The 26849-nt window shown below is 34.6% G+C and overlaps 1 protein-coding gene across 2 annotated transcripts in view; it reads left to right on the top strand.

Annotated features, from left to right (window-relative positions):
- Positions 1 to 26849, top strand: part of GBE1 (1,4-alpha-glucan branching enzyme 1) — a 234317-nt gene that overhangs the window by 39119 nt on the left and 168349 nt on the right. The window contains exon 2 of one of the 2 annotated variants that reach the window (XM_072967491.1): positions 6607 to 6776. The exons of the other annotated variant lie outside the window; for it this stretch is intronic. Coding sequence (XP_072823592.1) covers positions 6607 to 6776 — 170 coding nt within the window. The remainder of the gene's footprint in view (positions 1 to 6606; positions 6777 to 26849) is intronic. 2 annotated transcript variants of the gene reach the window in all.

Raw genomic sequence — 26849 nt, forward strand, 5'->3', positions numbered from 1 at the left:
CTGCTAGTCACCTTGAGGTCTTTTTAAAGGCTGATTTAAAAAGATATTTTTTTCTTTCAAAAAAAAATTCCATTCCTCCCTCCTTTAACCTTATTTCCCCATTTTTAGTTATTAAAAATTTCTGTTGAGCTTTTTTTTACTTCTGTGCTTTTTCTTGCCTCTAATCTAAGTTTCCCCTCGGAAGCAGATGACAATATAAAATCTTGAGAATTAAGCTAGCAAGGAAAGGATTTCCCCCATGGCTTCCTTGGATTTCAGGCCCACTCAGAAGCACTTGAGAAAGAATTGTACATCCTAGGCATTTCCAGATAAGGTATGATCCTTCTTCCCTGACCTATCTCCTGTGTTCAGACCTTGCCTGAAATGAGAACTTCAGTACAGATCTAGGATGAACTGTCTTATAGGAGAACAAAGATTTTAGTCTGTTTCATTTTTTTTCCGAATTTATCTTTTGTTACTTTCCTAAAGTGAATATTTCCTCCCACCCCCGATCAATCCTATTTTTAAAACTTTCTTCCAAATATTTTATAATCCGTACATTCAAGTTAAGATGGAGTACCTAGTATGTGTTATGTCTTAATATGCCTATATTGCCTGTATTTGCAATTTTTCACAGCAGGAAGAAATGATAAGTGTTCTCAAACACTTTTGAAATTAAAGGAGAAATAATCCCTCATGTTTGCTAATAATTAACATGCACATTAAAGTCTAAACAAATATTATAAGTTAAAAAAATTAATAAATTAAAAAATATATTACAGCATTGCCTGTCACTGACGTGGTGAAAAGTTACAGCTTACAATTATCAAGTGCTTGCTGACTACTGTGGGGATGACTCCTAGTATGATTTCATTGATTCCTTATAAACTATGTGGCTCCCCCACTTAACAGGGGAAGAAATTAAGGAAAAGGAGGTTAAGTGATTTGTTCAAGGTCACATATAGTATATAACAGTCAGGATTTGAACTTACACTGTTTATTTCTAGAGACTTAGCTGATTCTCTTAATTATTAAGATTAATCATTATTTAAGATTAATTATTCATTATTAAGATTAATAGCTTTATGAGTAAAACATAAAGAACTTTCTTTTTTTTTAATATTTTTTTATTGAGTTATAGTCATTTTACAATGTTGTGTCCATTTCCAGTGTAGAGCACAATTTTTCAGTTATAGATGATCATACATATATTCATTGTCACTTTTTATTTTCCACTGTGAGCTACCACAAGATCTTGTATATATTTCCCCGTGCTATACAGTATAATCTTGTTTATCTATTCTACATTTTGAAATCCCAGTCTGTCCCTTCCCACCCCCCACTCCCTTGGCAACCACAAGTTTGTATTCTATGTCTATGAGTCTGTTTCTGTTTTGTATTTATGTTCTATTTTTTTCCTTCAGATTCCACATATGAGCGATCTCATATGGTATTTTTCTTTCTCTTTCTGGCTTACTTCACTACAGGGCTTTCTTTAAAAGGAAAATTTGACTTTTAATTTGAGATTCTTGTCCCTTGATTTACTTAAGGTATACGTTTTGTGATGAACGATGCTATATCTCTGTTGCTTATTACCTTCTTGACCTTGGGCAGCTTGCATATCTATCTGTGCCCCTATTCCTTTAGTTCTAAAAAGAGGGTTAGAAACATCAATGTAGAGATCAAATCTGATAATATTTTTATATCTGTACAAAATGCTAGTTGCAATACTAACTTCATTTTATGTTCTTGGTTACCAAGAATTTGACCCAGTTTTTAAATATTCTGTAAATTCACAGCAGAATATTAAGAGAGACGACTGTAGTAGGAGAGGGCACAGGCATGATGAGCTTGCTGTATCCTCAGGCACTTTCTTTTTCAAGCCACAGTGATTTCAAAGTGGAATGTGTATTTCTGTAGCAGAGCTATAGGGCTGACCTTGAGGAAGTCAAGATATTTAGTTAAAGTAAAATCATGCTATAATCCTGTTTCTGTTCAATTTTTAATAAATAGGACATTTGTACATATCCTGTGAAACTTCTTACGAATGATTACTTTTTAAACTTAAACTTTAAATAAATCTAAAATTATGTTTTAAAAATATTATAACCACATTGACAATAAAATTATTGCCACATTTATGTGCCCTCTCAAAGTTGATGGTTTTTTAAAAAATCAGTATTTTTTTCTTGTATTATGATGTTACGTATGTCTGTATTATTATTTTTTTTTACCCTAACTCTAAATCTAGAGTTGTTGATTGTTCCTTACTGTTGGATTGTTTTATTGAATGTTGTTGCTGATGTTGTTTAATGTAAATTAGAATTTCCATACACTATAGCTGAATGATAACTGTAAGAGGTAAAAGTCATTTTCTAGAGAGTATGAGAGTTTGCGTACCAGTTTCTCATTAGATCTATAGATTGAGGGTTTTTTTGTTTTTTTGTTTGTTTGTTTGTTTTGGTTCAGTTCAGTATTTGAAGCATTTTGACACAGTTGCCAGTGTTAAATTAGGGAAAGTTTATAGAAAAATATGGAATTTTTTTATTCTTGAATAATTACTTGATTTGGCAAATGTTTGGTAACAACAGCTTTTAAATAGATAATGTCACTTTTTGATGGGTTTTGTGCTCTCCATCTCGCCTAAGTCCCTTCTGGATTGTTTTCCATACTCTAAGGCCAGCCTCATTGGTCATTCTTTTATTGTTAGGCTTGCCCTTTTATGTTTCTTATGAGGGACCAGCTCCTAGTATTTATGATACCTTTCTGGCTCCTGTGGGTGGTTCAGTTTGCGTGCCCTGGAGTAAGGACTGCCAGTGAGACTGGGGTTATATCATTTTATTAAAAGTTAATTTGTTTCAAATAATTGATTACATATAATTTGCATTTTTATAAAACCATGAGCATATGTGCTCACAGGTAGGCATATGTATTTATGTGTTATATGTATGATACAAAAGGTGGTCATACATGAAATATTCCACCCATATGTACCACTCCCATAGGTACTGCGCTTCACTGATCAAATTCTGTGCTGTATCTCTCCTTGTCTTAGAAGCAAATGTGGTGCATGTGGTGGGACTAGGGAGGCTTAAGGCTCCTGCCTGCCCTAGCCCATTGTAATCCCTCCTCTCGTGCAGAGGAAGAGGTATTTGACTATACCATCTGCATGCCATCCGTAGCTGTGTGTATATTTCTTGATATAAATAGATGCTTTGTGAAACACTGCTCTGTAACTTTTTCCCCTAAGCTGTCTATCTTGGGGCTCTTTCCATATTAGCACATTTCTCTCTACCTCATTCTACCAAATGGATCATGTGTAATTTGTTGTTTGGATGTTCTACAGTTAATTCAGCCAATCTCTTTTGTTGAACAGGTAGGTTATTTTACATGGTTTGGTATTTTAAATAATGGATAATGATTATCATTGTACACATAGAGTCTTTGCTTCTTTGTGTGATAGATATATATCCAAGGGATAAATTTCTAAAAATGGAGTTAATTAGTTAAAGAATGTGATTTTGAAGTTTTCATGGCTGATGCCAAATTGTTCTCTAATTTATATTCCATTGAAGAGTATCTGGGAATGTCTTTTTCCTGGCCCTGCACTCTGCCTGCACAGACTGTCATGTTTATTGGTCAGTTAAGTAGAAAATGGAATTGGGAAATTTAGGTTTGTACTTTTTTCAATTTTGTATGAATTTGAGCATCTTTTCATGTGTTTACTAGCCATTTGTACTTCCTTTTCTGTGAACTCTTGGTTTTGTTTATTTGTAATTTAGTATTTACAACTTTGAACTTTCAAAGTTGTTTTGGTTTTAGAGATCCATTTTTTTAAACTAAGATAGATTCCAGTATTTTATTAGGTAAGCCATCCTTTTCTTACTGATTTAAAATGTCCTTTTATGATGTATTTAATTTCTTTATATGTTCAAGGCTATTTCAGGAACTCAGTTTTGTTCCACTGGTCTGTTTCAAATTATTTCAATTCCTCAAATTTTATAAACATACTTTTACATACCTGGTAAAATTCTTATGGAATATTTTATAGGATTATGTAGATGTTTTGATAATCTAAAATTTTTATAGTTTCAGAAAAAAAATTTTTGTTTAAATGATATTTCTTTGTTATAAATAATTAGAACAATTCAAGGCAGAAAGTAAATAGAAACCCCACCAAAAAAAATCATCACTGATATTAAGAGAACATCATTCTTGATATTTTTATATGCTTGTATAAGATAAAAGGATAGATAAATAACTTGATAGATAGAAACATAATAAAACATGAGGAAAATAAATGTGTGTTAAATTTAATTTTAAGCAAAGAAACTGAAGTAAAATGAAAGAAATGGCTGAAATTCACATACAACTTTCTTTACGCTGAGCTATGTTTCCTAAAGTGCCTAAGATTAATAGAGATTAAAAAGAATAATGATGACAATCTTAGTCAATGTTGAGTAACTCTGTTAAAATCAAATAGATGTCTGACCACTCTTGTGCTTTATTCCATCTCTCTTTCACTTATCTCTTGTTTTTTAATAAATCAAATGTTCTCTTGGCAATTGAGATAATTTTTTCATTATCACATTCACGTGATTGCACAATTCTGTAGCCATGGTTCTACAATTAAAGACTCACGGCTCAGCCACTCAGCTACAGTGAGTGTCCATTCCTCTGTGTGTGTTTTTAGTCTAATTGCCTAATTTTTAATTGCCTAATTTTTTATAGAAAGTAGTCTTTTTTCCCCATCAAGAGTGGTTCATTATTGTCATAGACTTTAAATTATTTTTTAATTTGGCAATATTTAAGGAATTTGTTAGGCTTAAGTAGGAACTTGTCTTATATAATATCCTTAGATTACTACTTATGCCTCTCAGAATTGTGTGGGCTTAGCTTTGTTATCTTTTGGTCTTTAATATAATGTTCCTTTGCAAAAAAAATGCCCCCTCCCCTTACTTTTTTATATCAGTTGTCCATAGGATTATTTCTTTCTCCTTTAAATTTCAGTAGTTTAAACTGGGAGATGCTATGCGTGTGTGTGTGTTTGTGCATTTGTTTGTTTTCCAATTTTTTCTTAAAGCGTTCTTTTTAATATACGGACTTAATTCTATAGGAAAATTTGTCCAGTTTTATATTTTTAAATTTATTTTATTTAGTTCTGTTCTTCAGAATCACCATTTATCCCTATTTGGAACATTTTTGTCAATTTTGCATGTCTCAGCTTCTCTTGACTATATTCAGTTTCTTTGTCTTTTTTTTCTCTGTTCAATAATATCAATTTACAGTTGTTCATTCACCTAATAATTTGTTACTTTTGTTACATGTATATTTTGTCCTTGCCAATTTTGATTTATTTATTATTTTCTAATGCTGTATTTTGTTCCTGTTTTTATTTCCTTGAGTCTGAAGTCTCATTTTACTTCTCATTCTGTTTCTTCATCATATAATCTCTTAGCTCTTATTTTTATTGAATTCAGTTTTATTTAAGTTGAAGTAGTGTGTGAGACGTTTGTAGAAAGATTCTTTTTCTGTTCAGCTCAGTTGAGGTGTTCTTCATTAGTTAGATCTCAGATTTTGTATATTCCCTGTATGTCCCCTATTTGGATTCATGCCATCCTTCTAGGACTTTTACTGCACACCCCTCAGAGTATGAGGGAAGTGCAAGGAAGTTTATGGGCATTGCTCAATTCTTGTATTCTGGAACTTTCATTTCTGACAGAGAGCACCTACCACATGCTTCACTTCCCTAGTTTTACCAATTGTGTCCTACTTTGCTTCTCCCCAGATCTGGGGCTAATAAGTGAACCCAGTATATTTGTGTCGTACCAGTCCTAAACATGGACTCTGGGGATCTGGGAGAGGGTCAGGAGCAGCTGTGTGTTATTCTTGGTCCTGCTTGGAAAAGAATCTTTGGTTTCTTCTCCTGGCCACTAGCTTTGGTAATTAGATGTGTTGTATGTTCTTTCCATGCTTAGTTGCTATTGGGTAGGGCTACGCAACCTACAGCCCATAGGCCAAATTTGGCCCCACCATCTGCTTTTGTAAATAAAGTATTATTGGAACACAGCCACACCCACTTATTTACATATTATCTGTGGCCAATTTCATGCTTTAGAGACACAGCTGAGTAGTTGTGACAGAGACTGTATGTCTGGCAAAGCCTAAAATACTGACTATCTGCTCCTTAACAGGAAAAGTGTACCAAGCCTGCTGTAGGGTAATTTTATTTTGCTTGCTGGTTTTTGATTATTTTTCTTTCATTTTTTAGAGGTTAGAGGAGAGAGATGTAGGAATACTTCCTCACTATACTATTTAGACATAGAAGTTGCTATAATGCTGATTTTAAAATACTCATGGAATAATATAACCATCATATTTTCTCTCTTATACCAAGATGCTTGGAATTAGAAAAAGAAAAAATGTTGGATTAGTTCAGTTTATTTGAAATAAGAATGACTTTATTATACCAGGTAACTTCTACCAATAAATGAAGTTATTCACATCATTCCTCCTTAATGATACCTTTTTTTTTCTGTATAAGAGTAAAGCAGCTACTTAATTACAGGAGCTTTTCTGGAAGATGATTTAATTTTTCAATTTCCTTTCTTGTGCACTTTTCCAAAGGTATAAGCATTTTAACCAGACTTTGAACAACATTGGAGAGAACGAAGGTGGTATTGATAAGTTTTCCAGAGGTTATGAATCATTTGGCGTCCACAGATGTGCTGATGGTGGTGTATATTGCAAAGAATGGGCCCCTGGAGCAGAAGGAGTTTTTCTTACTGGAGATTTCAGTGAGTATTTTGGAAGCATTATAGACAATTGTAGTATTTTATTTATTTACTTAAAGCATAATCTTGTTATATGCTGTATATTTAACTTTATGAAGATGATTGATTACAGATATCCTACTTTTCAGATGTCATAGAATTTAAGTCTTTACCTTCATATGGTAAAAGTGTTTCTGCTATAATTTGATATTATATTTCTTAAAAACTTTATGTTCTGTAAAATCATATACCAGAAGTTACAGTTTATGAGAAAAATAATGCTAGGCAGAGTACTTCAAATTTATTCAACTTTGTTAGCAAACTCTATTTAAGAGTGATCTAGGTAAAAATACTGGTTTAGGTTAAATCTCCACTAGCATTTGCTCCTAGTTAACTGGCTTTGTAGTTCTTGGATCCTCCAATATCCTTTTTGAGACTTCAGTAAAAGTAGACATCTCATCTAGAGGGTAAACTTCTTCATCAGTCAATTCCTTTTTTTTTTCTTTTCCTTTTTAATAACACAATGGGAAATAATCTTCCCAGCCTTGTTATCTACACTGTTAATTTCACTGGAGGCTGCGAAGGTATTTCCTGTTGTTAGCTCTCTGGAAAGAGTAGTGGTTCTAGAAGTCAGGCTTCCAGCTGACAGTCTAGTGGAAGGAAGACCTGTATGTAAATAACTATAATACAGTCTGTTCCGTTTTATTCTGTAAGTATAGATAAGTTACTGTAATAGTGACAAGGAAGAACACTCAGTTTTGAAAGTAGAATAGCTAGAAAAATACACCTTGGCAAAATATTCTAATACAAGGAAAGGAAAGGAAGTATCATTACCATATGTATAAGTACTGTGTATGTACTGGAACTATCACCCCAAAATCCTATTGCTTCTTTACCTATTAGCAGTGATTTAAAAAGTAACATAATTTTACTTTTATCTTTATCATGAAAGTGTATACATATATAATTTAAAACATTGCTTTTGTATCTGATTCTTCCCTCCACCTCGAAAGATAATATAAAACGTTATCTTCAAAAACCAACAACAAAAATCTTATTTCTGTTAAGGAATAACTTCACTGTTACTTATATTTACAGTAACAGGAAAATAGGAAAGGAAATGTTCTTAATTCAGTTTTTATCTAAATGATTAGCCATTTATTTCTGATAATTTTTCAGAAGAAATTAAAATAAAAGACTGTCTAGACTGTAATTCTGTATTACAGAAAATTATGCCAGTAATCAAAATATGTTAGCATATTGTGGTATCTCTCTCTTCTAATTATTTTAGAAATTGCACTATACTTTTTCTCAAAGTTTACTCATAATACTGCTGTATGGTATGGTATGCTGTTCTAGTGTTTTTTTTTTTTTTTTTTTTTTTTTTTTTTGCCAACTGACCTGAAAATATTTTAGGTACAAATGCTTATTGTTGTCAAATATGTATTATTTTTAAGAAAGACGTTGCCATGAATTGGTGTGTAGAAAAAAAGAAAAAAGGATGGGATTTAGAGTTTGAAACCTGGTGGAGCTCTCTAAACACCATTCTTCACCTGACTTGGTGGGGAGAAAGGTTACGCTATCCCTCTTACCTGCCTAGCTGGGTTGCTCTAGATACTAACTAGATTGCAAATGTGAAAACATTTTGTACATCACTCAGTGCTGTAGAAATCTTAATTGGCAAGATTAAAAAAAATACTCCAATTTGCAAAAATCTTTTTTTTTTCAATTAAAAAATTACTATTAATTTCAAAAAGAGGTGAGCCTTGGAAAAGTCAAATGATTTGGTCTCTGTTTAGCCCAAAGGAGGTGGATCTGGCTTTTGCCATCCACATTTTTAAAACTTGGAAAGCACCTTCACTTTAAATATATTACACATATTTTTCTTCACTTGAAAGAAAATGAAACAATCATTTCTTTTCCTTTCAGTCATTTTTTTTTTTTTAACTAGCTTTTTAAGCAGCTAGCAGCTGCTGCAGCAACCCAGGACAGTGGATATATAATGACATTCATCAAGATTGGAATCTTACCACCCAAAAAGTATTTCTGGGCCGCTTAGAAACTACTTTAAACACTTGAGATGAATTTTTAAAACTTTGAATCATCTTTAAAAAAGGAAAGATTTATTCTTTACAAAATTAAATGTGATATGAAATATACTTGGAGTTTTGCAACTAAATCATGTTTATTGCAGGTTTCTAAATAATTGGAGGAAACTAGCTGCTTTCTAGTAGCTAGATAATATTAAGTAGAGAGAAAGGCAGTAAACTACATATGTCAATATAAAATAATTGGGTTCCTATTCGCTATAACTGAAAACATTTCATTTAAAATGACTAAGTTTGGGAGCTAGGCACTTTTCAAATAACCTAAATGTCTATCATTGATAGACTGAAAAAAAAGGAAGAACACCCTGATTTTTATGCCTTTACAGAAGAAAGAAACCACAGATATTTTTGCAGAGTGGGAAAGTATTAAGGAATATTTTTACCTGTTTTTCTGGACAAAATTTATCTACAACTTAGCTTTCAGTTATACAGTTGCCAAGAAATTTACATCATCACGAAAGCCTTTGTATTACTTAATTCCAAAGCTCTGAAACAGTGCTCCTCAAAGTGTGCTCTATATGGAACCATGTGATTCAGTGCTCTGTGATTGGTTTGCAATAGTATATTGTCAGAAGTTAGGAGTAAGCATTTAGAAACTTTGATAGTAGTTTGACAGATTAATTTTATTTCTTTTGAATCCAATAATGATAATAAAAATATCAGGGCTTAAACTTTGAAAATATTTTTTCTTTCAATTTTCTAATAATTCATTTTTTTATTTTATGTAAGCATTAGTCTCTGTACTAGATTGGAAGACTGAAAAAGAAAAGGCAACTGGTCCATCACCATAGACAATTTGAGAAAACACTGGTCTGAAAATCAGTGATCATTATTTATTGGTTTAGAAGTCCTTTATGGGTGGAAGGTATTGTTCTGATGTCAACCTCCTTTATATTCTCTTCCTTCAACTGAATCTATGGTGGTTGTGTTTGCATTCACTGTGGTATGACATGTTACAAGAAACTCCGTTTTAATGACTTGCAACTACGAAGACTAGTTTTTGTTTATGTTGGCAGCAGTTATCAGCTGTGGCTCTGTCCTAGGTGTCAAATTCTTTCTAGAATCAAGGGTGATAGTGCAGCCCTAGTGGGACGCGCCAATCTCGTGACAGAAAAAGAACAATGGAGGAAACCTGTCATGGCTCTAAAAGCTTCAGCTTAGAAGTGACAAATGTGACTTGTACTTCTATTTCGTTAACCAAAGAATTTGGCCTCAAGTCAATGAAGCTGGAAGCAGAATTTTACTTTATGGAAGCTCATGCAAAATTGGGAATTCTAATAATATAAGTGACCCTCCGTGGCAAGTGACACATCTTCATAATAAAAAGTGTAAGCTTCCCAGAGTTTCTGATGTTCTAGACACAGCCTTTTTTGCAGGAGGGGGGAGTTGGTATCAGGCAGGACAGTGGTTCTAGCTTAGATTGCTGAGAAGATTTCTTTGGAATGTCTACTGACCTTTGGATTCAAATGGAACTTCAAGGAGTCTTTCGCAATGTAGATATTTCCAACTCCCCATGGGTCCTCTGTAAATGCATTTTTGTTCTGTGGCTGCTTTCAGTTTGGCTTATTGGAGATCGTGAGGTTTCTGGAAAGTGAATTTTCACGGTGATCTGGGGAACTTGGATACTCTCTGTTTTGGTGAAGTGGTGGCAAACTACAAGGTAGATGTAGAAGGCTTTAGGGCCGTTAACCAAACCAGCACCAGTGCTGAGAAATGGCCTCTGTGATGTATGTGAACTTGAAATAACTAACCAGCCAATAGGCATTTAGAAAGTTGTCAGAACTTTAACTTTCCGACTTGATGGTGATTCTTTCACCCCTTTTATCTGTTTTCACCGAATGAATTGCTCACTTTCAGTGGAGTAGATGTACAGTGGAGGCTTACTTGACCATTGTCTACTTATCAGATTCACTGAATTTACTTCTGCTTGGCAGGCTCACAGGAAATGGTACTGACTGCTTCCCACAGAACACTGAGTACACAGGGGTAGTAGACTTTGGTCTACTACGTGTGTGCAGTTCTGCTCCCGCGAGTTACGTGGTGTGCTTTTAGTGAGCCGTTTTTTCCCATCTTCCTCCAAACCTGTGAATGACAATTCTTCTCGTTATAATTCTGTAATTTAATATTATATGAAGTGATGAACTATGAGTGAGACACAAAGAAAATTATTAAGTATTGGGAAGATCTCAATAAGAACAAGTTGGAAAAAGTTATTTTGAATTAAGCACGCATAAATGAACTGCAACAAATGATATGAAGCTAAGGATTCCATATGCAGATTATCCTGCATGCACTTTTTAGCTTTCATTCTATTTTAATCCAAAGAAAATTAGAAATTAGAAATGTTGCCTTGTAGGTATAGGTTCATATAAGAAAGATGATACAAAATCCTAATCAGAGGACCTAAATTTAAAGAAATAATGGTGATATAATATTAGAAGGTGGGTGAATGTTTGTATTTGTGTTTTGAGTTAAAACAACATTTTTACTATATATGTGTATATATATATTTAATCAGTCTTTGCTTTAATCAGTATTTTCAATATATGTACCAACTTCTGGCCCCCAATTGTGCTGGATCAGAGAGCTTTGTTATAATGCCTAATGGGATTATTTTTATAGGGTAGCATCTTTACTTCCTGGGCTTTTAGGGGGTGCTGTTAGAGACTTTACTGCCAGAAGGCAGATTTTGAGCTGTGTGACATAAATAATAATTTTCTAGCCTCATGTTACTTTTTCATAAATACTCTGTTATAAATTATGCTATTTGGATAATATATAACACTTTTTTATTAGGTTTCAGCTTTGGTATTTCACTTGTAGTTAATGTCTCTACAATTATTTTATTTATGGTTGTTCTTCAGTGCTTGTCTTTTGAAATTTTCATAATTTTATACATTAAAATGACTTTATTAAGATCACCATTTACTTATACAAAGAAGGTACATTATTCATAGTATTCTCTTATTAAGTTAGAGTTTTTCTTGGACAAGTGTTGTTTTATTTTATTGTAGTCACATCAAGCCCCAAGTGTGACTGATTATAACATATATCAACATTCTCTGTATCTTGATCACAACTAAACTATTCATTTTAAGTTCAAATTGTATTACTCTAAGAAGCTGTCACTTAAGACAGACGTTTAAGGCAACTCCAATTTAATTTGTTGTGATTTTCTTACGCCACAGATAACATAACTGAATATCATTTTGCATTTTAGAGGATTTACCAAAATATAGTTAAATCTCTAAAACGTTTATACGCTGTTTGTTTTGCTAATCCAGGTAGTTGTCCAAAGCAGTTAAACTGGAATTCACTTATTAGCCTTGAAGCGTTGTCTGTTTTATTGTCAAGCTTTTAATCTGTGGCTCTCTCCTCACATCCTTTCCCTCTTTTCCCCATTATTACCTTGTATTCTTTACATTTTCAATCCCTGCCTATTTTGTCATTAAAAAAAATGGAAGTGTATTTAAGCTTGAATAGATTTTGAAGAAAGAAAATTTTGCTTCTTTGTAGCTTTGGAATGGCTTCAGTGAAACTGTGACGGTATTCATTTTAATTTTGACTGTCAGAGATCCACCTCTTGTGATGGGTTCCTGAAAAAATGACTTAGCCGTCTGTTTTGGTTTTGCTTGTAAATCAGTGGCACAAGTACCTCAAATGTGTTATTTAGATATTAGGAACCTGAAAATAATACCACATTTTCTTAGCAAGTTATCCGTGACCTTCAGTAATGATAATCATGGTGTAGTGACACTGTCCAGCAACCATGAGGACTAATGACTTTTGACCTAAATCTTGCAGACTTATTATATACTGTTACTTCTTAGTTATATATTTTCTTTCTTATTTTTTATTTTAACATTTTAAAAGTTGAGATATAATTCACATCACACAACATTTACCATTTCAAACTGTGCACATTTCAAAGTGGTTTTTAATATACTTACTATGTTATGTAACCATTACACTGTCTAATTTCATAGCATTTCCATCACTCCAAACAGAAACGTCATACCTGTTAGCATTTAGTCCCAATTCTTACCCTCTATTTTTTGGCAACCACTCATCTACTTTCTGTCTCTATGGATTTGCCTATTTTAGACATTTCATTATAAGTGAAATCATACAGTTTGCTGCCTTTTGTTTATGGCTTCTTTCACTTATTATGCTATTTTTAAGGGTCATTCATTTTGTAGCATGTAACAGTCCTTCATTCCTTTTTATGGCTGCATAGTATTCTGTTGTGTAAATTCTTTTTTTTATCTGTTCCTGAGCAGATGGACGTTTGTGTTGTTTCTAGTTTTTGGCTGTTGTGAATAATGCTTCTGTGAACATTTGTTTACAGGATTTTATGTAAACATGTGCTTTCAGTTACCTGAGTGGCTTTGGTTATTGATGTTCTCACCAAGTTCAGATATCTGGTTTTGCTGGTCCTTTGTTTATTTGCCCTCAAATCCTTTCACTCACCCTTTTCTGCTCTGCACCACATTCCCCAAGCTCCCATGGCCTCTGCTTCTTTTGAGCTGGTTGAGTTGGAGGCACTATGGGGGGGACTTGAAGGTGGGAGGAGGGAGAAGCCCAGAAATTCTCCCTACTCCCTTGCCCACCTCTCTGTCCAAAGGGAGACTGGCCTTGTCTCCTGCAGCAGGTGTGTTGCAGTTCTTGTTCCTTTTCTTTCTGTGAGCTCAGTTCCTGCCGGGAAGGCTTACCTTGTGTCCAGCTTCTGCTCGATGGCCTCGGCTTCTAGGTTCCGTAATACTGCCTCTCCCTTAGGGGGATTACCAGATTCCTGTTTTTGCTAATCCCTGGGTTACTTACCTGTCCTCTCTTCAAGTCCACATTTCTCCTATTACCTGTATTAAGTCCCTCTATTTGAAATAAGTGGGGTTTCCACTCTGGCTTCTCGTAACTGGAATAGTATTTCCCTTCTGTTAGGCCTGCTGAGTTATGCAAGTCTCCAAGACACCCTGCATATTGTATTTTGAGTATTCTAAAGCACCCCCGGAATGGTTTAGCTCAGTGGCCCTGCTTCTGTTAAAGTATTTTCAGTAATTTGTTAGATTGAGGTTTACCAACTTTGTGAATTTGTGAGACTTTTTATGGTAAAGAGCTGTGTACTATAGAATTTAAGTTACATTATTCAAAATTCTAGAAAACTCAGCAGTGAGAGATATTGTCATATTCTTTTCCTACACTGTAGCAAATTTTGCTTTACTTTAAACAGGGATTTTGATGTTCCTTCTACTGAAGAACATTGCTTCCTTCCTCTCTCCTTCCCTCCTTCCCTCCTTTCCTTCCTAACTCCCTCTCTCCCCATTATTTTCTAACCCCTCCTCCTTTCCCTCTTTTGTTTCTTCCCTTCCTCCCTTTCTCCTTTTCTTTGATAATATCTTTGATCTTACTAATCCTGAGCAAGGCTAGTAACTAATATTAGGAAGTGGAAGAGTTTTAGGTTTACAGAAGAGTCTGGGTTCTTAGGGAAAAGAAGATGGAACTTTATTTCTTAATCCAATTAAAGCAGGCAATTAACTTTATAGAAATTTATCAGAGGTTTCTAAAATATCATAAAACAATGTGTGTATGATTACCAGTACCTCTTAATTCTGGGCAGATAAAACCAAAGTTTTTCTTTCTTTTATTCCTCCCCACCCCGCTAACCACCCACCCCCCTAAAGTAGCACAATATTATCTTAAAATAAGGCACTTGCTCTAATAAAATGTGTAGTGCTTCCCAAATAATATTCTAATTCACTAAATATACAGTTGTGCATGGGTATATGGTGATTTTTAAAAAGTAGGTTCATTTCAAAAATGTGCTAGAGTCTTGAAGTTAGAAGAGCGTGCGAAGATCTGTAATTTACATTCAACAACTTTTCCTTCATCCCTCCTGCTTCCCTCCCCTTAGGTAGCAGTATTTATTGAGCATTTTCTATGTGCCAGACACTTGCTAAGTCATGGAAGTTCAGTGATGATAGAGGGACAAGGACCTTACCAGCTGGCAGGGGAAATGGATAGTCTCCTCTTAACTTGTGGTGATTGCCTAAGCTCATCTAGTAATAAAATTAAATTGCAATTTCAGTGTTAGTCTAAGTATTGTGGCCATTGCTGTATGATTTTTTAGGCAAAAAATTAAAGATACATTTGCAAAATATTAAGATATTTTAGGAAATAAAGAATTATAGAAAGATAGTTCCTTAGTTCTGTCTTAAGAATACAATTTAGTAATAATTATAAACAATAGCCTCTTTCATGATACTCTTTTTCTTTTAAGGATTTTCTGATTGCTTATTTCGATGAAACTTTGTGTGCTGATTTTTAAACCAAAAATTGTCAAAATGAAACTTTTGAGGTATATTTCCAGAGAATCTGTAATTGATTTAAATGATACATGAGGCGTTTTTTGTCAAACTGAACTGAGCTAGAAAAAATCTCTTAGAATAGCTGTATTTAGATTTTAATGAAACTAGGCAGAAAGGAGACTAAAGTGGATTTCCTTTTTAGTCTTTTAAATGAAAAAGTGCATCATTTGTCCTATATATCTTATTCATCATCAGTCATAGCAAAGCATTCATTCCCATGAGAGAGATAATGGATTCAGAGAGCCGAGAGGAATGGAAGATTGTCATTCAATGCAGATGAGTTTTAGTAATATTCTTATCATGAAAAATTGGGTTGCAGAACCTTAAGATTTGGAATTAAGTTGCCATAGATATATTTAATTAAAAGTAGATTGCTTTAACTTTTCTTTAAATTAGAAATAGGTTTAAAATCTTAAATTAAATTTATAGTTTGTATTTAACTTGTATTCAGGACTTGCCTGTAATAGGGATTCTTTATAAAATTTAGTCCTAAAAAGGTACATTTTAATTGAACTATTACAGTGAACATATAAAGAAAGTTCCTGAAAGAATTTAATAACTTAGTATATTGGATCCAAGTATGGTTTACTTTTCTTCTGATAGAGAAAGTAACCAAACTTATCAAACCAAACTAAAACCTGAGAACAGAAGTGGGGTCTGCCTCGTGAACTCTTCTAAAACTTCATCGACATTCATCTTCAGTCCTTATAAATTTATATTTCCTAATTGTTTTAGTGTTATCACCTGATAGGTTGGTTTCTCATTTATAATACTGCCCAATGTCTAGTCTAGTGCCCAATGTTCTAGAAGTTAAAGCATATGAAGAATGAAGCTGTCAAAGTAAAAAAGCAAATATAAATAAGAATGTATATTAGGTGCATATGTTTGCCAAATTTGCAAACTCTACTACTACAGAATTGGTTTTAGGTTAGTTAGAGGAAATGAAGGTGCTCCAGGCTTATTCTGTGTCCTGTCTAACTGCACTCTCAGCCCAAGACATTAAGAAAAAGTTGAATACAGAAAGGTGTGTAGTCAGCTACTAATCTTGACCACTCCCTCCAGACCTGGGACTGTATTTTCTAGTTTCAGGTTATGGGGGTCCCTTGCTTTGTGCAGATGCCGAGATTTGGGCTGTGTTTTGGGCCAGGGCAGTTCTCCTGCTTAGAAAAGCCAAAGGAGAAGAGATGGAGGACAGGATTGATACCAGTGGTTGCAGCTCTAGTGTGATCAGGCCTGTGGCTCCTTATGGATCAATCCTGTCACTGATCTTTTTTTTTTTTTTTAATGGATTATTAAGTCTGGCTTACTTTCTAAGACCTACTCAGATGAGTAGTCATATTGCCTTAAGTGCTTTATAGCTTCATCTTTCTTGGGAATTACAACTTTTTGTTTGTTTGTTTGTTTTTAATGGTTGGGTCATGCTGACTAGCACAAACATATATTAGATTAATTGTACATATTAAATCAAAATAAACTCTGTCAAAAAGTTTAAGTCTATTCACTGTAACTTTCATTTCCTTTCTAAAGGAAAAGTTTCTATAGGAAGTGGTCAATAGTTATTCTCTTTTTTCCCCCTCCCCACAGGGTTAGGTAATCGCAAACTGAAATCGCCTATTAATATACCATTACCCAGAGGGTAATTGCAACATTATATATAGAGTTGTTAATCTTTTCTCAGTGAAGATTGAGATTCATTCATTCTCAGAGGCTTATTAGTAAGAACACATGGTCATGGTAGGCATACAGAAAATGGGAATCCAGTGGTTGCAAGTAGACGGATTATCCTCATCTGGACTGTTTTGTTTTAAGCCCTCATCATCATCAGCCGGGTAGGAAGAACCTGCTATATAGCAAGTAAAACCAGATAACATTGTGAGAGCTCTTAGCACAGTGCCTGACATCTAGAAAATTCACAATAAATATTTCTTCACTAACTCATTTTTTGCTTTTGTCCAGCATTTTCCAAAGTTTAGATGGAAAATATGAACATCGTTGTCCAATTTGTTAAGACATGTCCATGCTAGGTTACTTTTTGAAGGTGTGGACTCTCTTACTTGGCTCATTGGTGGTGGTATTGTTCCAAAATGAAAACATGACACAATTTTTCTATGGAATAAATAGACTGCGCTTGTTAAAGCCTACTCTTTTAAGTTTTTCCAGGATAAAATATTCCTTTCTTATGTAATTTGGATTCATTTCTTCACCACATGATTTAGTATTTTGTTTACAAGCCACTGGAGCAATATTAGGAGAGAGTTGAAGGTAGAATCATGGAAAGCTCACATTTGGGGGAGGCGGTTAACGAGGAAAATGAAGAGGTGGTGAAGGTGTGAGAGAAGAAGCAGCATTAGAACAGTGAGAAGAGTGTCCTATCATATCACGCAGAAAGAGGAGAGGTTTTTTCAAGGAAGGAATTGACCCATGTAAGATTTTTATTTTAATCTATGTAAGATCTCAAGTGCAGTGAACACTTGGCTGTGCAGGAAGTGCTTGGTACAGACTGAATCTTCCCAGTAGCCTCAGGAAGCAGATACTGTTACTGTGCTCATTTTCTAGATGAGCAAACTGAGTCTTAGACTGTGGAACTCACACTTGCTAACTTGTGCCAGAGCCAGGATTGCATTCAAGGCATTTTGTCCTTTGTGCTGTAGCCACTGAGCTGGAGAAAGGCTGAGGACAGTGAGCTTTAAGGAAAGTGAGTTCCATTTACAGATTCTCTTTGCAGTGCTGGGAAGTGCTCCTTAACAGTTGTTTCTGTATTTTATAGGTATGGAAGTTGAAATTCAACAAGTTATATAACCTGCCAAAAATCACATATCTAGTAAATAATAATTGAAAGGTTTAGCAGCAAGTATTCTACACATATTCATTCTATTCCTGGTCTGCTTACCAATAGCTTCCCTATTTTATACCCTACAATTACATGTAACTGCCATGATTTACATCTGAAACTCAGTTTATGTCTCTAGAAGCTGATTTATACTTTTGGGATAATTTTATATCTAAACCATAAGACATCAGTGTTGAATGTGTGTGTGTAACATTATATATATATATATATATATAGATATAGATATAGATATAGATAGATACACACACACACACATACACACATCTATACACACATGTATACACAGGTGTCTGTGTAATACAATAGATATATAAATAGTAAAACAGTATATACATTCTTTACCTTTGAGTTGTGAGACAGGAAAATTCAAAGAAGTGGACTGACTTGAAAGAGAACTCATATATTTAATATACTGAAATAGGTATTGAGGGAAAACCATCAGACTTTTGAGTGCACAATCTTAGGGGTAGGCGATCAATTAAGTTATTTGAGTAGGACTTAATGATGCTTATAAACAATGATTGTAATGTCTAGTATAGGAAGGAAGATAAGAGAATCATAGATGATTTAACTTTTTTTTTAAATAAGGTCATCATCATTTAAATATGTGATTCATGATCATGCTACTCTTGTGGGATGAGTAGTAATCATAACAAAGATGATGAATTATTGGCAAATATTTAATATATAGTTTATGATGAACCATTATCACTATTGTGGTTGAAAAATGCACATTACATGTAACTATAAAATAAGGAGTAGTTCTGGTAACTATTTGTTTAATGCACACTGTTGACTTTCTGCTGTGTGCCTGATCCAGTACTAAAGCTGGAGGAATATCCACTTGATGCCTTTTTGGTTGCTATTTCTGTATTAGCTCTTATTGTCTTACTTGATTGATAGTGCTACATTTGAGATCTAGTTTATTCATTTCTTTGGGAACTTTAATAAGAGGAATTTAGAGAGAAAGTAGACACTGAAGGGATGTAGATGTGACCTTGGTTGGTATTGAGTGTCTACCTGGTGTCAGAGAGCTTGACTCCACATAGTCTTAACTAGGACAGTAGCTGCCATACTAGAAGAGATCTCCTCCCTGTGCTTAGTAGAGCCAGGGGCAGTCACAGAGAAAGCAGATAATTCTGTCTCCTGAGCATAGATTTAAAGGGTTTGCATAGTGGATAGATGGCCAGTTGTCAAGAGATGATGGAGGGTGCTTAGTCTGTTCAAAAAGTGGTACAGTGATTGGCTTAGTCCTCCAATGGTGGGGGGAGTGTTTTGGAATGAGACGGCTCTTTGCAGTCTCTGTTAGGAGATGGTTAAACGTGACAGAAATATTTTAATGATTTTGTTTCAAATTTGAGAGTTTTTGAGTCTGATCAGTATAATAGTTAAGAAAAAATAATTATTCCTTTGTTTGGATTTAGTTAAATGGCTGTTAAATTAGAAGCCAGAAAACCTGCCAATAGTAAGTGGTTTAAATGTTCTTTATTTTAATGTGGAATTGCCTTAATCACAGTCAGGTTTATTCTTGAACATGTTAAACTTCCATATAACTTGACAATATTTTCCTGAAATTGGGTTTCAGATTTCTGAAATGGGAGTGGGGAAAGATGTGAAAATTGATGGCCTCAAGCTTTTTAAAATCCAAATTGAAACTTGTACTACAAAGAGAGAAGTTTAACCTGAGAGTTTATGCCTATATCAGCATGACATAGAGTAGCAATTGAAGTTTTCTTACACCCCACAGAGTTAATAAACACATTGGTTCATTTAAAAGTGATTCAATTTTCTTGGATTTTGGATTTCAGAAAAGAAGGAGCAGAGCCTAATGAATTACATCCTATGTGTATTATAAATGTAGAAATCACATATAGAGGTCTATTTTAGATGCTACTTGGGTTTACATATGGTTAATTAGGCATTTTGTGAATCTTTAGGTTAATAACTTATAGAGCAGTTTAGAGGATCACTTATTTTTTTGAGTGGTGATATTTACTTATGTATAAGATTAGTCATGTAATTTATATAAATATTATGTATAATACATACACATACTTTAAAAAATTTATAATTTTGTAACCTTTTTAACTTTATATAGCTTGTATAATTAATCTAACATAGAATTAAATATCACCACTCAAAAAGTGACATTCTGAAATATATTTATATATTATATAAATTATATGTAACATTTTTGGAGTTTAGCACATAGAGGAAATTAAGATCTGTCTTAAAATAGAAGTAAATACATTCATGTTTCTTTTAATTACTATAATTTTTCTTTTAAGCAAAAGTTAGTGACCCATATTAATTGGAAAGAATAATAAAAAGAAATTACCTAGATTGTTGTGTTTTTAAATCATTTATATTATTTGCTAAATGTAGAGATAATTTTTTATAATCTTGGTGTATAATGAAATCTTATTAAAGAATACTATTTACGTTCCCTTGTAGAACCAAAAAGAAATGATTTTTTGGGTTAATTTTGTTCTGTGCTAAATTTCCAGTTGCCAAGTTACCTTATGGTCTCATCTTGATTTGGCATGAAAAGTTGAAAATTTATTCTTCCAGTAAAATCTTGCTGAGTACTTACTGTATGGGAGTACTGTACTAGGTTTTGGCATACAAAGATGGAGAAAACTTGATCCCTACCATAAGATAGCTCATAGTCAAAAACAAGGAAATAAATATAGACACATGTAGTAAGTGATACAGGCTTGTAATAATAGGTTCAGGTAGTAGCAGATACAGGTTTAGGCTATTTGTGGGATGTTCAGAAGGGTAGTGCTCATTCTTACTTGACACACAAGTCAGCCATAGCCACAGTAATGCTGTGTAATGCACTGTCCCCAGCTCAGTGTGTAACAACAGTAAGCATTTATTTCTCACTGATGAATTTATGAATCTGCTAGGGTGGCTCTGTTCTTTAGAGGTCCTGATATACTTAGAGAAGGTTATAGGACAGCAATCAAGATTTTTTTTTTGATTGGGGAAGAGGCTGTTGATAAGGGACAGGGAAATTGTTGCAAAGCATTATCAAAATTTATTGCTGCATCAGCATTTACCTGTTCTAAACTCCATGATGCCAGTTATACCAGACTGCGTGTAACATCTAGATCCATGATGCTTTCTGATAATGTCTGTATCTCTTTGATGTCTGTTCTAGACCCCTTGCTCTAAGCTCTCCTACCACTCTCTTCCTGAATGTTTCATCTCCTTTGAACCTTGGTCTTCTACCACACTCACCCTGTAAATCTGCAGTGTTGCTTACGCAAATTGTTTAATTTCTCTGCGCCTGCACAGCTTCCAGCCACCGTGAAGAAGATCACACAGCCATGTGAACTGCTGCTCCTATGGGTTCATGGCCATTAACACTCTACAGAAATCATTTGCACATCCGCTGTGAACCCTTCCTTACATCTTCCACAGTAGCTACCTCAGCGTTACCACTCCTTGCAGAATCCCTTATTTCACTGCCTCCTTATTCTCCATTAGTACAGTACTTGCTCTTACTTTTCAGAGAAAATAGAAGACAGGAGAAAGGAACTTCCAAACCATTTCCCTAAAAAGATCTCTGTGTCTATATTCCTTCCCACATGCTTTCAGAAGTTAGTAGAAGAAATTGATGTCATGAATCCATACATTGAATTCTTTTCTATTTTTTCCCTTAAAATGGTAAACCTATTTACCTCTTCTTTCTCCCGTCAGCCTTTCCCTCTGCTACTTCCTTTTTCTCTGCATATAAGTTACTCACCTCTTTCCTTCCTTAAGTAAATTGGAAAACTAAAAAAAAAAAAAAAAAAAAAAAAAAAAAAGGAATTCCTCCCTTTAATTCTCTGTCAGATTCCTGGAATGATTTTGTAGATTATTGGTTACCAGAACTATGTGTGCATAGCACAAAATTAGGGAGCTTTAGGAAAGCACAGATCCACTCCTGGATCTGATTCAAGGATCTAGGGTGGAGTCTATTGATTTCTAACTTTAAAAAGCAGCCATGCTGGGGAGCGCCCATCGTAAGTGAATATGTACTGACAGGGATAATGCTGACCGTGTAGTATGTAGAAGAGGTTATAAAACTGTAAGTTTAAAAATTTGTGTGTATACATGGTTTTATATATACTGTATATTATGGAAACATCTGTGCATGTAAATACCTATATAGTAAAAAATGAGAACATTTTATATTAATGTGTTAGTGTACGGGAGGTTGGGTTTATGAGTGCTTTGGTGCCTTTTTTAAATGATTTTTTTTTGTTTTTTATTCAACATGGGATACATTTTTGTGATAAGGAAAAAAATATGGTAGAGAAATAATAGTACCCTCTTGCACATGTGTTCTCCCATTAAATGCCCCCTCTGCTCAATTTAGGGCATCTTTTCCTTACTTAACCTTATGTAGTAATAAATGGGGTTGACCATTTACAGTTCCTTTAAGTCCTCTTCTCTCCTACTTCTGTATTCCCTATCCTGTTTCAGTAACCACCCAAGCAAGAAATTACCAGTCTGTCACCCTTAATAACCAAACCCTGCTTCTTACCAGTTTTAACTCTGCAATAGCATACAAGTGCTCTCTTTTTCTTCCCATTTTCCCTGGTTTAAGGGAACCAGCTGAGATGGGTATCACTGATGCCCAAGGTGCAGTGACCGGGAGTTTCAAATGCCATTGAAAGCTCATGTAAATGGAAGTCTGAAAAGAACGGTTGGGATTGGAAAGTTGGAGATTGCTGGTGACTTTTGCCAGAGTATTTCAGAATCATTTTAGAGGATGAAGAGCTTTGAGGAAGTAGAGTTAGTAGTCAAAAAAATCAGGCTGTTGATGGCAGGAGAACTAGAGGTTGGCTTGGACCAAGATAGAGGTTTTCTTCATTGTCATTGATGTTATTTCAGAATTAGCACATGCATCCATTCATCATATGTGAATGCTGAGTAAAGAGCTTGAGGAAGGAGAATGTGAGAAAATAATTGAGAACAGACAAAAGGAAAGAATGGAATCAAGGAATTAGCCTTGAACAAGAGGAAAACAAAGACAAAAAAACTCTTCCTCATAGACTAAAGAGAAGGAGATAAAGCCAACTGCAGGTATCAGTTTGTAGGTTTGAAAGCATAAAGCCAAGGGAGGTCTTGTCTGATGGCTCTGTTCTCCCCTTCCTCCTCGTTCTCCTACCCTTCTGCTCCTCCACCTCTCCCCCAACCCAGACTTTCTCTTTCTCTCTCTGTCTGTCTTGCTGTCACTCTCCTTAACTTTGTGATTACCCTCAATAAGTGGTTATACCCATAAATGCTGGGCGTATTGCAAACACTAACAAAACACTTGTGGCCAGTTAAAATGGAGGGGCCAGGGAGCAGCCTGAGTATCCTTGCGTAGCTGGAAATGGTGACTTGTCTGGTGGCCACTGTAGGTACCTTATGGTTGGCCAACTTAATGTAGCTCTTGTTCTGGTATAACTGCCACAGACCTGTCTAACATTTCCAAGGCCTGCAAATACATACTTTTGAGCTTTTCTGTTAAAAAAAAATCCACTGCAAAATTTGTTTTCTAATGCATACGATTATAGAAGAATAGCTGTAATTGATAGTGTAAACATAAAACTTAGTTAAGAGCTTGATTTATGTTCTGTGCATTTCTAATGTAGAGAGATGTTAGCGTGGGTCTAGGTTGTTTCTGTGTGTCCTGAAGGGTAAGCGCGCGCGCGCACACACACACACACAGGGAAGCAGGAGTCAGACTAACATGGGTTCAGATCCTGGTTGGGTCACTTAATAGCTGTGGGATATTGACTTTATTGCTCTCCCTGTTTGGGCTTGTTGCCTCATCCATCAAATGAAATTTGTACTACTTTATAGGACCTTTGAGATAATTGAGTTCGATATTGAACATCAAGCACTCAGGACAATCCATAACTACTGCTGTTGCCATTAATGTCACCAAGTCACCCTGTTTTTTGTTATTGTAATGACTTTTATTATTTCTTCTATCATCATAAAACTCTTCTTCCTTTATCATTAGTTTTGAGACAGACTCTGCTCAAACCTTTTTCTCTCCTTAAGGGAGTGGATTGTGTGACGGTTTTTAGATTTCTTTTCCTTATAGGACTCTCCCAGCGTCCAAGGTTAATTCTGACATCAGCAGCAGCAGCTTGTTTGGTGGTCTCATTCGTGAATCTACTAATCTGGATTCCAGAAGGAGAAGAAACACATCTTTCTTTGCTTTTAAAAGCCTATTTCCACCCACCTCCCCCAGTTTCTATATGGTCAAATTGTTCTGCTTTTTAAAACAATTAATTATTTTCTCTTTAATGAAGTCTTCAAATATCCAACCAAACTGTTTAGTCTACTTATTGACCAAGCTATCTTCTCAGTATTAAATTTTTATGTACGTCTCTTTGTGGTCTTTTCCTTTATGATATCCTCTGATAGAGGATTTTAGTCTTGGGCAAAAGCTCAGTAGAAATGAACAGATAAAAGCTATTTGACCTTTAAAATATTTTAATTTTTAATAGCTTTATTGAGATACAATTTCACTTACCATACAACTAACCTATTTAACGTGTGCAATTTCATGGTTTTTAGCATGTTACAACAGAGTTGTACAACCATAACTACAGTAAATTATAGAACATTTTCATCACCTCATAAGAAACCCTATATTCTTCAGCTATCATCCCACAATTTTCCCATCTGTCCCCTAGCCCTAGGCAACCACTCACTTACCTACTATCTATATAAATTTTCTTGTCCTGGATTTTTCATATAAATGGAATCATATAATACGTCGTCTTTTGTGACTGGCTTTTTTCACTTAGCATAATGTTTTCAGGCTTCCATGTTACAGCGTATGTCAGTACTTCATTCCTTTTTTTGGTCAAATAATCCATTGTATGGATATGCAGTATTTAATTTATCCATTTATTTGTTGATGGATGTTTGTGTTGTTTTAACCTTTTGACTATTTTGAGTAATGCTGCTATAACATTCATATATAAGTTTTTGTATGGGCATATGTTCATTTCTCTTGAGTGTAACTAGAAGTGGGATTGCTGGGTCAAATGGTAACTCTAGCATTTTGAGGAACATCGAGACTGTTTTCCAAGGTGGCTGCACTGTTTTACATTCCTACCAGCAGTGAATGAGGTTTCTAAATTCTCCACATCCTCACTAATAATTACCTCCCCCCCACTTTTTTTTTGGCTATTGCCATTCTAGAGTGAATGAAGTGATATCTCATTGTGGTTTTAATTTGTATTTTCCTAATGACTAATGAGGTTGAACATCTTTTAATGTCCTTATTGGCCATTTCTGCATCTTCCTTGTAGAAATGTCTATTCAGATCCTTTGCTTATTTTAAAAATTGGGTTTTTCTTTTTAACCATTGAGTTGTTCTTTGTATTTTCTAAACTTAAGTCCCTTATCAGGTATGAGTAGCAAATATTTTCTCCAATTCTATGAATTGTTTTTTCACTTCCTTGATAGTGTCCTTTGACACCTACAATTTTTAGTTTTGAAGAAGTCCAGTGTATCAGTTTTTTCTTTTGTTACTTGTACTTGTGGTGCCATATTTAAGAACTGAGGTCAACAGATTTACCCTTACGTTTTCTTTAAGAGTTTTATAGTTTTAGCTCTTACATTTAAGTCTTTAATTCATTTTAAGTTAGTTTTGTATATGTTTTAATATGGGAGACCAAATATATCTTTTTGTGTGCAGAGGTCTAGTTGTCCTAGCACCATTTGTTGAAAAGACTCTTTTTTCCCCATTGAATGGTCTTGGTCACCCTTGTTGAAAATCAGTTGACCATCAAAACAGGGGATTCTTTCTGTTACATTGCTAGCCGTGTTAGAAAATCTTATTTCAGTTTCATTGGGATAATCTCAGAAGTGGCTAAAGGGCTAGCAGGGAGACCTAGATAATTGCTTTCCTGATTACTGTAGGCCCTTCCCATGCCCTCACAGCAGGGCAGGTTCAGGTGGAACATCTTAAGATGAACATCTTGTGTTTTAGGGTAGAGAAGAATTCCTGAAGTCAAATCAAATTTATGACTTCCAAGGATGTGTGGAGTGTGTGCTTTAAGAGAGCCCTCCTACTAAACTCTACATGTTTGCTGACGTGGAGGGATACAGTTCAGTGTACAGGTGGTTAAAACATTACTGAGGACCCTTTTTGGCACATGGGATGCCTTCCTCTGGTGATTGACCATATTGTGTTGGTACCTCTCTCCCATTCTTTCCCCTTCCTATTTTGTCCTATTCTGTGCTCTTTATAAGCAAATAATGCACCTCTTCTCAACCATAACCATTAGTTTCCCTCTGCTTTACTATCACTGAAAGATTATGAAATAAAAGGAGTCATTTTCAGACCAAAAATAAATGCAGGTAAAATGGAGTAGAGATCAACAGTGTAAGTCACAGCAATGATAAATGCCATTATCTTTTGGTCCCAAATGCCATTTACTTTTGGTCAAGTATAGATGGCAAGAATTGTTAGAAATTAAATTAATTTTCAGACCCAATTGTTGTGATAGAACTTAACATAATCTTAACTTGTAATGGATCAAATAAAGTAAAATTAAATGGAGAATTTGAAAAAAAAAAAGAAATGACGTATTTTAAAGACCTATGGAAGTCTTACAAAGATAGATCATGCACTGGAGCACTTTTTAGAACTGAGTTCTGAGTGATAGGCTGTGAGAGGGAAAGACGTGAGGAGGGGGCCCAGCTAGGTAGGGGCACTTCAAGCGAAGCAGCTTTGCTTTTACATGTTTTGTATACTTTCTATGATGGA

The sequence above is a fragment of the Vicugna pacos genome, chromosome 1, assembly GCF_048564905.1.
Source record: "Vicugna pacos chromosome 1, VicPac4, whole genome shotgun sequence".
Taxonomy (NCBI): Eukaryota; Metazoa; Chordata; class Mammalia; order Artiodactyla; family Camelidae; genus Vicugna; species Vicugna pacos.